This window comes from Vigna umbellata, chromosome 1 (genome assembly GCF_029865625.1).
Source record: "Vigna umbellata cultivar VRB3 chromosome 1, Vumbellata_1.0, whole genome shotgun sequence".
NCBI classification, from domain to species: domain Eukaryota; kingdom Viridiplantae; phylum Streptophyta; class Magnoliopsida; order Fabales; family Fabaceae; genus Vigna; species Vigna umbellata.
The window spans coordinates 95,967,031-95,982,203 of record NC_142165.1 but is presented as its reverse complement, the minus strand read 5'-3'; the positions used below and the strand labels follow the sequence as shown (position 1 = coordinate 95,982,203).

Below are 15,173 nucleotides of genomic sequence, written 5' to 3'. Positions count from 1 at the left end.
CATGATTTATCCAATAAAACTTTTTCTCTTTTAAACCTGGTTTACTATATAAAACGATGAAGTAATAAAAAAAAAACGTGATGGATAACTATGTTTAATATTAATTAATTTTAAGTTTAAAACTAGTATGATGTTAGAGTTTTTCTTATGTGAAAAAGAAAGAAGTATTGTTTTAATATTCGGTTTGGAATTACTAGCCTCACAGTTAAAAGAAAAGGTATATTATTCAATAATAAATATTAATATCGATCGCCATAAATTAAAATTAAATAATAAGATTAAATTTGAGTTCTCAAAACTTCGTAATTTGAGAATTATATCACTATATTATAAGATACGTAATTTTATATAAAATAAATTAGACAAGAGTATCTGACTTCCATATTAATTCATTAATTCTCACTAAATAATCTTTAATATCTATAAATAATTAACCCCACCAATAATAATTTTAATTTCCATTATACATTTATTGAGTTTCATCATGAGAAATATAAATAATTCACTTTATAATTTTTCTTTTTATCTTTACATATATGACCAATCAACCTAACCTTCTAATAAAAAATATAATAAAAATATAAAGAAAATTTAAAATTATAGTGCAGCTCTAGGTCATATCATTATTGGTAGGACTACATTCCCCTACCACTTAATCAGTTTTTTACCTTTAACTATATAAAAGTTGCCGAAAAAATTTATATATATATAAATTGTTTGATTGAAATAGGTAAACAAAAGTACCATAAGCATTTAAGTACTACAAAACCAACAATGCCGTGGAATGGATTCACAGCGTTTACATATTTTATAAACTAATATTATACTTTAGGGCAGTATTTACAAGCGAGAAAGAATTTGAAGAAGAAGAATCGATAAATTTGAGTAGATTTAAAAGTAAATTTTATTATTATTTTTAAAGAATTTGAAGATAATTAAGAAAGAATTTGAAAACAAAATTTATAAAAGTTTATAAAAGATTTGATTATGATAGATTAGAAACAGTTTTAATAAATAAAAAATAAAAATTATCTAATAATAATATAAAATGATACTTAGGAGTAATATGAAAAAATATTCATTATTAATATTAGTTAATTAACTAATTATATATACTAAATTAATATATAATAAATTAATAACTTCACCTCCTTCATATTATCGACCTTACAAAACTCATCTAATTACTACAGAGAAAAAGATGGAACAAAAACCACGTGATAGTATTTTAACAAAAAACATATAAAAAAAATGATAAAAAGGCATAAAATAACCATAGATCTCATTTAATCAATAAGATAAAAATTGGTAATAATCTTGTAAATTTATCCCCGATATCTTTCTCAAATCACTACATACAAATACAAGAATGATCTTATTTTTGTCTTCATTAATATGCTACTAACATTAAAAAGTCTTCTAAAACTAACAAAGCATTAAATACAAGATATAATGAAGTTTTATATCAGACATATACATCATTCAAACATCTTATAAATAATGCGGAGTATTAAAACATTTTTGGATTTGCTTGTCTATTTCTCCTATAGTGTTCTATTATTAAAAAAACAAGTTTTATTTTCATCACAAGGGTACGTTAATCTATGTCCAACACTCCCAGCTTTGGTCAAAGCCAACCGAATCACAAGCAAATTAAAGTGAACATCGCTCACAGTTTTAAGAAAATAAATTCGTCTTTTATTTAAAATGAGTATCATTTATAAATTTTTCTTATTAAAAAAAATAGTATTTTAAACGAGAATTGTACAAGGTAAAATAAGAGAGATTTATAACGGTCAGTTCTATATAATACGATCTAAGAGAGAGGGACTTACAACAACTGTTACTAGTTGTCGTTCGTTGAATAATGCTGTAGTTGAGCTTGTTATGTTCTTTGAACAGTAAACGTACTAATTTGTTTTCTCTTAACAAACGTACTAATATGCTCATATTACTAAAAACAAACATAAAGCACTCACTTTTTCTTTAGTATTTCAGTGAAAACAAACATAGCGTAAGTGAACTGCTTATACATAATTGTACGAGTTACACCAACACGCCTAATTAAATAGAATGATTCCCAACTAAAACTCAAACTATGGGTGTTCATTTTTCCATGACAGAATTCTTGTTTTTTCTTTCAAAATAAGTGAAAAAAGAAACACTTTTGACTTTAAACATAACAAAAAAAGTTGCCGAGGAGTTTTAATTCTTTAAACGAGTAATATTTAGATACTAAAAACTTTAAGAAAAATGAAAAAAGGAGTACAATGCATGAAAGGTCATGGTCATGAAATTCACTCCGTGACAAAACCATGTGTTGTTATTTCATTCAATTTAATAATTAACGCTGACATACAGTAGATGCTATACTTTTCATAGAAATTCTTTTAAATATATCTTTATTAGAAAAAGTTCTTGGTTCGTATTTTTGAGTTCAATCTATCACTAGCCAGGTAAATTCATCTATCTGCAACGTGTAACATGGAGCTGTCTTCTTTGTAATCACATCACACTGGTTTGCCTGGCAAACATTACATCAAATTTGGAAGCATGTCGTGTAATTTAAATTCCATTTATGCCAAGGCCGAAAGCACATTCTTTGGTTTCACTTCACATCTAAGTCATTGTTTTTCACTCGATGCAGTCCAAAAGGTAAGTAGGACAGAAACATCGCTGACCGCTGTTGTCTAACACCTATCTCTAAATTGTGCATGTGAAAGGCCTTACATGTAGCAGGGAGAAGGCGCGTTTTACGGGTGTTTGTTCTTGCATACGACAAGACCAATTGCTTTATGCATATCTATATTTGTTTCACATGTAAGAATGTTCAAAGAAAGGCATGGACTGAGTCAAAGTAACATGTGAAATGGACTGCACAAGTTGATGGCTGAAGTGATTAGAGTAGGTGGAGTGCGTATAACAGCCCATCCAACGTATGAATCAAGCAATTGTCAGCAATGACAATGGACTCAAATGGAGGAAAAGCAACAATAAAGGGGTGTTACAGAATTGTAATAATCACAGATGAAGCAACCAAAAAACCTTGACTAATATCACACTAGATAGATGATAATGTTAGAAATGCTCGAAATGTTGGTGTCAGTACATATGGTTCATTCCGATAGACACGCTCCAGATATTCCGACCAACAAGTGCATTCATTATAGTAACATGAATTTAGAACAAAATAAAAATAAAAAAATCATGTGCCGCATTATAGTTGCTTTTGAAGAACAAAGCCATTGAAACTTACTGAATGGTACACCAAGAACATAAGAGCTCTAAGAACCCCAACACAAAACCATGATTGTTTTTCCTTTTTAACCGGCATTCAGCATCAAGATTGCAGAGTCTTGCGTCCAGATACTAATCAGGGTGAAAAATGCTTACATCCAAATAAATGCAGCTATTTGATAAGTAATTGAAGGGGACAGCACCAAAATGGTTCCTGGAACCGAGACTAATTCACGTGAAAAGCTCATGAATACCATGGATGCATAGAATCATAGTTCAAGTTCTCAAGATTTGACATTTTGAACCGCTGCAGTACATAGCTTTGTCAGCGTTCTGTCATGATTAAGCATGGCGCTGACACTCTCAACCACCAGAATGATCTGCCATATGCGAAGTAACACGCATACTTAAATTTACAGGATAACATACAAAACGTTGAATTTTTATTAGGAAACTTATTATAGCCCAGTATGCAGAGCTAAAATGTTCACAAAAGTCCTATGGACAACAACTCATCCATGGGTTAATCTTTTTTTTTTTAAAACAAAAAAAAAAACACTCCTTTAAAAATGAAAGTTTCAATTTTTATTTGTTTAAAAAGAATCTTATACACATGAATAAAAACATTAATTTGCTTCAAGTTTTGGTCATTCACAACTTAATTTAATTTAAATTATTAATATCAATATCATGATCCAACGTAAGTTCATTATAAAACTCAAAATCTCAATGAAGAAAAACATATGTTTCTTCAAGGAACAAAAACATAAAAAACTAACTATAAATTAAAAAATAAGATGATTTCATCAGGTGATTGGAAAAGAGAAATGATGTGAGCTGAGAACCCAACCTTTTCTTTTAGGGATATTTTATATCTATGTGATATAATATTAATATAAATTTCAAGGTTGTTTAAAATTTTAAAAATGGATAATATTTATGGTTAAAACGAATATTTGAAATTACAAATCATATCAATTTTCAAAATGTGAGAATTTATTTTATAAAGATCAAAATTACCCATTTCAAGGGAAACAAAAATCAATAATTCGAAATTTTAAAGATGTCTACGCCAACTTTTACTGTTATATTTGTAAATTTTTATTATTTTGTCTTCTGAGATATTTTTAAAAAAATAATAAGATGTTTTAAATTTTGCAAAAAATAATTGATAACTGAATAAAAAGATTAAAAATGCACACTATACAATGAACTTATAAATAATAATACTGTTTGATTTAAATTGAGAAAGCTTAATTTTGCTTACCTTAATTTATGTAAGTTCATCACCAATAAAAATCATGAAATAGTAGATATATTATAATATCAATAATTAAATATTGTAAAAATATATAATAATAAAGAGGTTACTCTAAAAATAATAGTTATCAAACCATATTTATTTTACACCACTTCTTTTTATTCTAGTTATTATGTAGCATACAGATATAAATAAAGAAAAAGAAAATACTTTGTTTCACATAAAAATAAATTAGTGAAAATTTATTATAAATTTAAGTGAAATAATTTTACATTATATGCTCTAAGTTAAAATAGACAAACTAATGACATTTTGTCAAGCAAAGAGTAATATTAGTTCATTATGTGTTAATTTCTTTTTCTTAAAATTTACTGTTATGTTGTAATGGCTCAAACTCACTTTGGCCTTTACCTTAATCCCTTTATATGGGGTCTTTGGAAGCTAGGTATAAAAAGGGGTTATTTTAAAAGTGAGCTGAGGTTGTCCGTAGGTTAAATTCATAGGTATAATTTTGACACAACTTGCCAATTGCAATGAAGTACACCACCATAATGGAATTAAGTTGGTTTTGAAGCGTGGACATCGAGGAAAGTGAAAAGGGTCAAGATTTTACTACGGGACCCTTGTCCTAGACAAGGCTGGGGCTTGTGTTGATGAGCTAGCATCAATCTTTGGCTCACAGTATGTGATAAATATTCAAGAAAGTACAAATAACTTCAACTGACATTATTTGATAAACATTTTCGGAAAAGAATGTGAATAAATTAAATGCAATTCTGATCATGATAAAATGGGTGGTAGATGTAAATTGACAAAGATCTCCATTTGTATATAAACTTAATGGCTAGAAAAAGTTGTGAAGAAAAGAGATAAAGCAATAATGACTAACATGAGGTGAGGAGAAGCGAATATCACAATGAGTAGATATAACGCACCTGAAAGCACGCATAAGCAATTGCAGTTCCAAAGTAAAAATTTGCATTACCAGTACCCTGTCAATTTTTACAGAGATGAGGAACTGAAGATAACAACAGAAAAATCTATTTGAAATTGAAGGTAAACACAACTCCATACCCTCCATATCCATAAATTGTGCATCACAGGGCTAAGAAGTGAAACCCCAACATAACCAGATAATAAGAAGAATGAAAACTGCATATCTGAAAATCAAGGAAGTTGATTATCCAAAAAGAGATTATGCGCAGTATAAAAGGTTAAAAAAGAAAGAGAAATAACCTTTGAGTTCATAAGCAAATAACCCAAGTAAACCCAAATATAGAGCTGAATCACCAACCTAGTTATAATGAAAACAAAATGGTTAGAGGGATTAGTCCAGTTTGAAACATGACACAAAATCACAAAATATAAACACATCAGTGATGGATTTATTTAATGTCTGAGTACTGACAAGTTAGATAAGACAATATAGTATATAGATCATTCACATTGAAACATGATGCAAATTCACACAAAACACATAATATATATGGACTTCTCTCAGTAGATTGGAGATATAATAGATGCATAGATGAATGACAGATCAATCAGATACCAGCATGATGAAAATTCACACAAAATAAACACATCAGTGCTGGACATTCCATGTTCAAGTTCGTAGCTCAATATTTACAACTGCACTGATAATATTTTCCCATCAAAGCGTGCATATGTGAATGTGCTAAGTGTGTAACATACTTATTTGCATAGTTTCTATTTTGGACGACGTAATCATACAATATCATGCATTTAACATTTAACAGGATAACAGCATCTCTTTCATTCTAAATTATAAAAATATTTTCAGCAACACCCAGAGAGACCGTTATGCCTAAATTCCAAGAGCTAATTTGAGTCCAGGTAAAAAATAGCAACTTGTGAAAAAAATAAACAACTTACTGAAGGATAAGATTTCAAAATAGAAGATATCACAATGTATACAAAAGCTAGAAAGCATGGCCGGTGATTAAGCCGCAAGGCTAATGGTGCTAGCATCAACAGAATATTCCCATGAAATACTATCAGGAAGAAATTTCTGAAAAAATCGAAAACTTCTGCAAAGAAGTACCTGTAATGCAAATACCATCAGAACAAAATAAGTGCCAAAGTTCATGACAGGAATAAAATATTCAAGTCCACACTAAAGGTGGTAGTTTCCCTTCCTATAGCACATACCACAAAACACCAATGTTTGGAGACAGATCTTGTATTGTAAGAATGAAGCCATAGGTTCTGCACAAAGAACCTAGAAGTTTATTTACAAGATATAGAAAAACTTGTCATTCCCATGAAACAAGAAATTGTGACAGTTGACAGTTCAACAGTTCTTGATAATGATAATAACAAAAGAGAATAAAAAGAAATAATATAAATTTCATAATCACAAACAGTGTTCTTCAACAGAAATAATGCAGTAAAATCTACCTCCCTCAACACATGGTAAACATATTAATTCTCCGCACACTAAGTTAATTTACTTTTTAAACAATGATGTTGACAAATGTGCATAGTTTCTTTGATAAAAGAATAAAAATCAATTATTTGATTATTTGAGTGGGAAATGAATTATTTGACTTCCCAAAGGGTTTTACTTCAGAGTTTCACACCAACAATAACTAACTAGAGTATGACATGAACAAATAACACTAATATGGACCTAAAATTTTCTAAATCTTATCAGGCCTCAAGGTAGCTTATGCTTTTCAAAAGTTGTCGGTGACTCCAAAAGTCGATAATGGCAGCAGTTACAAACCCAGTACTTCCGTAATTATTTTGGAGTTATCGTAATTGTGTTTTCACATGATATTCTGGATTTTTCATTGCCTCTTAGAAAAGCTCCACCAGTTTTTACTTTTTAGAAGACCCGTTAACACTAAACCCGAATTATTGCAACTACTATAATAATGAACAAATATGCATATTTATTTCGTCATTTGCAAAATTGTGGTCAGAAATGAATAATTGTAAAAGTATTTAAGCAAAACCTTTTGAATAACTCCTGTAGACCGCCATACTGCTGGACATAAATACTACAAAGGACTAAGATGTAGGATGACCAAAGCAAAGTCCATAACAGAAAAGACACAACTGGCCTCCATGAGAATACATTCGCAACCTTTAGCTGATTCTTTGCTTTCTCTTCTGAATAACTATCACTTGAGGAGGAATTGCCAACTTCAAGCCTATTCCTTTGCCAGAATAATTTCCTAGGAGGAGCATCAGGACCATATCCCAATAACAATATCACCTGGAAAAGAGGATAATATTAGTATCTACAGATTAATAAATGCAAATTACAGAGAACAAAGATTTGCAGATTATGCTGAAAATGTTATACAACAAGTTCAAGCAACATCATACTGGGATAATAAGGATAGCAGGGTACAGAGACAAGTGTGTAGCCATGACCCATCCAAAAGCAGCCAACGGAGCTAGTCCTGTTGTACATCAGTACAGTTTCAACATTACACAAAATATTAGATGAAGATCACAAGACCACGTATGTAAAAGGTGATAATGATCTTTCTTCCTCAGTTCTCACAACTACTTTCAAAATCTAATAGCTAGCTGAATATAGCAATAGGCAACCTCTACACAAGTGGATATCAAATGAACAAAGACATGTAAATTCAATGGCAATAATAACAAAGAAATATTGCCCATGCATTTGAGAGAAAATATGAAAAAAGAAAGTTAAAGAAGAAGAATATTGTACATAAAAAATGATAGTCAGGGCTCAATAGTCAGCAAACTTACAGAAAAGGTATACCAGACAGAAAATTTGATAGAAAACACAAAAAACAATGATACCTAAAGAATAATTATTCCTCAAATTAGCTTGGGGCGTTCAGTCTTAGTAATTACTATTATATGTACACAAGTTCAACCCCCTTTAGTAGCCATGTTTTATTGGTTTTATTGCTCAAATAAGAATACACACACACACACACATACATATTCATTTCAATTCAACACAATATAAGACCAAGAAACATTTCAGGAAAACAGAAATATAATTAAAATAAATGGAAAACTGTTTATCAAAGTCCTTTTGCATAAAAGTAATCCTTCAGCTAAAAATTGAGATTCCCACAAAACTTCCCTAAGAAGCTAGAACTAACAGAACTTTTCATCAACGCCAAGCAAAATTCATGTTTCAATATTAGAAAGCAAATAAAACTTAACCAGAAAACAACTAACAAATACCAATTAAACATGACAGGAGTGAGTCAGTAGAATCTAAAAGTTCAGAAATTAAAACCATAGGTTATTAGCTGCTTACGCGAACATGCTCCATAAAGAGATAACACAACCATCAAATTCTCAATTGCAGATGTGGATAGACCAACGCATGCAACTATTGTGAAAGGATTCCATAAGTATACAAGAGCAGCAAAATCTCCTGAAGGAAGACGCTCTGGAAACAGCAAAGATACAATCAAATGGGATGAAAAAGAATTTGCAAGTTTCAAAAAGATCAACAACCAGAAGGGGAAATTTTTACATTAAATTTTAAAATATGACCATCACCTACCCTTCACAACAATAGTTGCAAATACCCTGTTTTATTCTCAGCAATTCAGTAAAACACATTATCTTTTTCCTGGAAAGGGAAGCATAGTGTTTGTTATGATACAAACACTAGACAGACACAGACTTCACCATCCGTTTGTTCACAGAAACAACACAGACGTGTGATGATTGACAAGGTGTTTCATTTCCTACCTTTACTTTTTCACATTTAATACATATCCCAAAAGAGGTAAGAAAAGCAAGCCAAGAGTCAAAGGGGCACTCCTTGCATATCTACTGTTAACACTACCAGTAATCTTCATCAAGTACCGTGTTACAGTTTTCTTATAATGCAGCATGACAGAACAAAATTTCTCTCTTTGATTGTACAATATATCTTTATCTGAAAAAGATCTTCAAACTTATACACTAGTTTTATAAATCAATTAAAAATAACAAATAAAAATAGGAGAAGCACATACAACCATACTCATATCAAACTTGAACAGAAGGATCATAGTGGAAGCACATGCTAACAACCTGAATTCTCTGACAAATCACGAAGGCCGAGTGATTGTAAGCTTGAACTGTATGCCACCTGGAGTTTTTCACCAGCAGCACAAATAAGCATTGCACTAACCACATCTGCAATAACAAAAACCAAACTATATCCAGAAATGAGCTGATTATTTACTGTTTAACAAAGAATGCAGAAAACATAAGTGAACACAGGGGTAAAGAACTGCATATACAAGATTCAAAGGCAAACAGAATTCCAAGTATAGATAAGAATTATTGAGCAACGAAGATCACAACAAGTATGATTCAAGAGCTGTGGAAAATAGAAATAAACAACTGAATAGATACTAGTTATACTCATCAGTAAAAGCCGGAGAAAGTTACCTGCATAAAAGATGATCAGGCTGTCCTTCAATTCTGAAGCATCGACAAGGTAATTCGAAGTCATTACAACATAGGAATTTCAAACTTAGTAAGTGAGTTCATTTAAATAAAGCAACGGAACAAAATCTGACACAATTGAGAACAGGTACCTTTTAACTGTAAGCGGGCCGAGAAGTGTCAATAACAAAGGGGAACCATGGTACATTGATCCTGGAAACACGAACAAGAGCCTGAGATTTCTTACAGAATAAATTGATCCAATGAACGAATCTAGAAAGGGAAATACCAGCATAGGGTGAAACTGACGACTGCTTCAACCAGTAACCCTCGGCCACTGCGAAAAGAGAAGTTGAAGTTGATAAGAAAGCATGGATATAGGAATTAAAGGTAGTTGAGGAAGAAGAAGAAGAAGAAGAGTATACGGCGGCGGAGGCTGGTGAGGGGGGTGGAGACTTCAGGGCGAGAAGAGAGGTTGAGGTTTTTGGGAAAGTAGAGGAGAATGAGCCTGAACACGACGGAACCTATGACCCAAGTCCAGAACCATGGAACCTTCTTCTTCTTCGTCATCTTCGTCTTCCTTTACGTGCTGCGTCTTCAGATCGGAACTTTGCGCAACTGCTTCTTTCCCTGCTCTGGCTTTTTCGGAGGAGGTATTCAACCAAAACGACTTCTATTGCTGTCGTTCGGCTTGTTTTGTTGTGAGTACACATCCACCAAAATAAAAAAGGTGAATAACAATTTTTAATTTCTGTACATGCGTATTTTGTGTTAATTATTATTATTATTATAAAATTAAATATAAATATTTTTTATAATTTTATTTTAATAATTTTTACTTATTTTTAGATAGTTTTATAATTAAAAAATAATAATTGAGTTTAAAAACACGGTCAAAGGGTTAAATTTTAAAAATATAACATTTAAAACTTTTTTTAAGAAGATAACATGGTCTGGTGGAGATGATCTCAATTGAGAATTTTCTTAATTTAAAACCTTAATTTCCCTGTTAAATATTAAAGTATTGTTTAAAATGTTGCATAAATTAAAGGATCTCCAAAAATGAATATTTTGAATTTTAAAATATACCTAAGATTATACTTCATTGTTATCTTAAACTAAATATTGATATGTTTAGACTCGGTTATCAAAATTTCGATTATATTAATTACAACTACAATTCAATCCAGATTCATATTCATATTAATTTATCTCAGTTTTTCATTTCTACAATTATAAATATCAAATGGAAAATAACTTAAATAATTAGCTCCTCTAATATTATACATTATTTCCACCACTATTTATTTCACTTGAAGAGCTTCACCCATAGAAATCACTCTATCTATGTAATAAAAATACTCAAACAGTGATCCATACACAACTTTAGCATGTCCACCACAAAAAGTTTCATTAAGAACAAAAAAAAAATGGAGCAAGCATGTGAAAGATAACAGGTTGTTATATAGAAAAGGAATATACTTTGAATTCATCTAAAAGAGAAATTGATCAAAAGATTTAGTAGAGTTCTTCGTGTAGATCACTTCCATATGTTTGATCTTAAAAAAAAAGTACGAAAGAGATAGAAATTTGGGGAAAAAAAGATGGTTGAGAGAAAATAGGTTTTAAAAATCAAGGTTCTCACCTTTGTTAGGATTAATCATTTCGGACATCCTTATTTCTGCAGCATTATCTCAAATAGGTTTTCGTATTGTAAATGCTCTCGATGGTCATTTATTGTGAAAAATTAAATCAATTTAGACCTCGTCGTTAGTTATGTACTAACATCGTTAAAGAAGGTGAAAATAAAATAAAATCCCACGTGTCAAACTGATATTGTGTCACGTGGCAATGATAATGTGACATGGCACTGACAGTGTCACGTGTCATTGTCAGGCCACATGTCATTGCATTAGTCTCAATTTGATCCTTGTATTTTTATTGTATCTCAATTTAATCTCTGTATTTTTATTTTGTCTCAATTTAGTCTTAATTTTAAAAATTAAACAATTTTGTCCCTCTTCAAATTCAAACAAAATTTAAATTGTATATAAATCTTAACAAATATTTTTATTAAAATTGATATTTTTATTAAATATTTTTAACAAGATTAAGTTTAATTATATTTATATTTACTTAATCATATAAATGTTAATTATGTTATTTAAATATACAAGGGTTAAAAAAAGAGTGACATAATATGCTGGTATGAATTTTCATAGTGAAAGTTTCTACGGAAAATCATGAAAGAATAAACTACCTTTAATTACCGTTTTCACGAAAATTTTCTCTAATTTTTTATTTTAAAAAAAGTAAAATTTCACATTAATAATTTTTCCAATGAGCTAAATCATTTGGAAAACTCACACCACCATATTATGTCACTGTAATTAATAATTTGGAAATTTCACATTAATAATTTTTTTTAAATAAAAAATTGGAGAAAGTTTTTATAAAAACCGTAATTAAAGATAGTTTATTCTTTTATGATTTTGCATAGAAACTTTCACTATGAAAATTCACACCACCATGTCATGTCATTATTTTTTTAAACCCTTATAGATATATTTAAATAACAAAATTAACATTTATATGATTAAGTAAATATAAATATAATTAAACTTAATATTGTTAAAAATACTTAATAAAAATATCAATTTTAATAAAAATATTTGTTAAGATTTATATATAGTTTAAATTTTGTTTGAATTTGAGGAGTTTAATTTTTAAAATTAAGACTAAATTGAGACAAAATAAATATACATGATCAAATTGAGACACAATAAAAATATTGGGACCAAATTGAGACTAATGCAACACATGGCTTGACAATGACACGTGGCACTGTCTGTGTCATGTCACACTGTCATTGCCACGTGACACAATATCAGTTTGACACGTGGCATTTTTTATTTTAAAAAATAAACAATTCAAAAAACTACGAACTAACACGTGTCACCTCCTTTAACGGTGTTAGTACGAAACTAATGACGATGTCTAAATTAATTTAATTTTTCACAATAAGATACCTAATTGAGAGCATTTACAATACGATGACCTATTTGAGATGATCATGTTGAAATAAGAATGTCTGAAATGATTAAACCTTTTTATTATATATTATTTGTTGATATTCTTAGCTAGTTTTAGAAGATTATGCAAAATTATAAGTGTTACACAGAGTGAAACTCTTGTATATAAGAATTAGTGACATCTATAGGGAGTATCTGTATTGATTTTGTTATGATAACAAAAAATAATAATTTTTTAAATATAATTATTAAAAAATGAAATATTTTTTAAAATTTATTCTAGGTTTTTTTTTCAGATAATTTTTTATTACAAATAATTATTTTAGTTTAAAAAAATAGTTAAGTTTTGCAAAGAAAAAAAATGTCAAATAAATAAAAAATTCACTTAAAGAATAAAATTAATAAAATAATGATTTTAATTAAAATAAATAATTAAAAAATAAAATTTCAAATAAAGTGTGTACATCAAGAAAATCCTCTTTATATAATACTTTTTATATAATAATATAGGTGTTATATTATGTTTAATTGAAAATGTTATAATGTGTGATAAATAAATATAAATAACTCATCTCTTAATTTATGTCAATTTTTATTTTTATTTTTAATTATTGATGGTGATAGGAATGTGGGTCATAAGCCATTTTCAAACCTTGAAAAGAAGAAAACAACCTAGATGGGAATGTATGGTCTCCAAAGTAATTTAAATGTATGCGTATATTATCTATTTTAACCATCACCAAAATTTTACAAAGGTAAAAAATGTCCTATTAATTAAATAATCAATGAAAATAAAAATCAATAACAAAAACAATTATATAATATCAAAATAAAACTATATAAATTCATTATTAAATTACACACTTACACATTATTATTTCTTTCTGGCTTTTCAAATAAATCATATTACATTTAATTTTATTACTATTATTAATATAATTGTTATAGTCAATGATTTGATATTATTAATTATATATTTTATAATTCAAAATATTTATACATAACTTAACACATAACACAATTATATCAAAATATTATCTATTTAAATATAATTATTAAAATTTTCATTTTATTGTTATAAAATAAAAATATTAATATATTAACATAAAAAAAGTTGGGTCTAATTCTAATTAAGACAAATGATAAACATTTTATTAAATATTTTATATAGGAAAATAGTTTTGTAAAAACTTATAAAATAAAATATTAGTGTTGATTGATGTTTTTAAATAATGAAACTGAGTTTTTAATGTTAAAATAATTCAACAATATAAATAAAATTTCATAAAGGCATGTCATTGTTTAAAATACTCATCATTTCTTTAAAACTCATTCTCTGAGTTTTCTTTCCTTTTTTTTATGATTTCTAACTCCTAAGATATTTGTTTGACAATCAGGAGGTGTTTAAGAGACCACAAATGTGAGTTAGTTTTTCTATCAATCAGTTTTTCCTATATAGTAAGTTAGTTTTTGCTTATTTTCTTTAATTAATAGTTTAAGACAAATGCATGTAGAATTCATCGCATGTGTCACTCAATCTTTTTATCTAGTTATTTGTCGATCAATGGTCCTAAGGACCTATCCTAATCATGATTTTGTGGTTTGTAGGTATTTTTAGAGTTATCTGAACTAAGGTAGTGGTAGTTTGCTTCGTATAACTGTTGTAGCCTTCCAGTAAGGCAAGAGAAGCTACTGTTGTCCTTATTTTCGTGTTATGATACACGAATTTATGTATGCTATGTTGTGAAGAATTATGTTTGACCGAAGTGTAATAATGGTCATGTTTGAGATTTTTTGTTGGTTTGAATGTTTCTTGTTGTTGTGTTATAGTCTAACTAAGTATAAAAATCGATGTAGGATCGAAGGTAGTGAAAGATAACTGTTGATGGGTTGTTTTGGCCTGAAATTTGGGGTTTTAGTAAGAGAAACTATAGAGAAGTCGTTTTAGAGTGATAACTGATATTTGGTAATTGGTCTGGGGTCTTTTAAAACTTATAACAGTTTTTGGATAACCAAAAAGGTGATGTTAAATTGAGAAGTAGGAATTTAGCTCAAATATGAGGCTTGTTTTATATGTTAAAAAGGGGTTTTTGGTAGGCAATACTTTTAAGGAGTTGTTGGATAGGGAAAATAGAGGTTTGAGACTAGTTTTTAGGTCATTTAGAACTTAGGCAGTTGGTTTGGGTGAAAATGTGCTTAGGAATGACAAAGTTGAATTGTGAGAGTTGAAGTAG

At 29.1% G+C, this 15,173-nt stretch overlaps 1 protein-coding gene across 1 annotated transcript; it reads right to left on the bottom strand.

Annotated features, from left to right (window-relative positions):
• Positions 1 to 3,028: 3,028 nt before the first annotated feature.
• Positions 3,029 to 10,593, bottom strand: LOC148206916 (uncharacterized). Its single transcript, XM_088104917.1, has 14 exons — positions 10,333 to 10,593; positions 10,197 to 10,244; positions 10,060 to 10,120; positions 9,911 to 9,943; positions 9,548 to 9,672; positions 8,778 to 8,912; positions 7,856 to 7,932; positions 7,480 to 7,742; positions 6,671 to 6,727; positions 6,395 to 6,563; positions 5,735 to 5,792; positions 5,573 to 5,658; positions 5,434 to 5,490; positions 3,029 to 3,617 (listed from the first exon to the last, which is right to left on the bottom strand). The coding sequence occupies exons 1-14, from the start codon at positions 10,475 to 10,477 to the stop codon at positions 3,522 to 3,524; spliced, it is 1,410 nt and encodes a 469-aa protein (XP_087961043.1). The 5' UTR covers positions 10,478 to 10,593; the 3' UTR covers positions 3,029 to 3,521.
• Between the last annotated feature and the right edge of the window lie 4,580 nt (positions 10,594 to 15,173).

Bases quoted from the DNA above. Each gene is read 5' to 3' on its own strand.
- LOC148206916 (XM_088104917.1), bottom strand. From the start codon at position 10,477: ATGACGAAGAAGAAGAAGGTTCCATGGTTCTGGACTTGGGTCATAGGT. The intron at 7,743-7,855 runs GTATGATGTTGC...CCTCTTTTCCAG, and splicing joins CTGCTATCCTTATTATCCCA to GTGATATTGTTATTGGGATA. The intron at 5,491-5,572 runs GTATGGAGTTGT...AAAAATTGACAG, and splicing joins ACAATTTATGGATATGGAGG to GGTACTGGTAATGCAAATTT.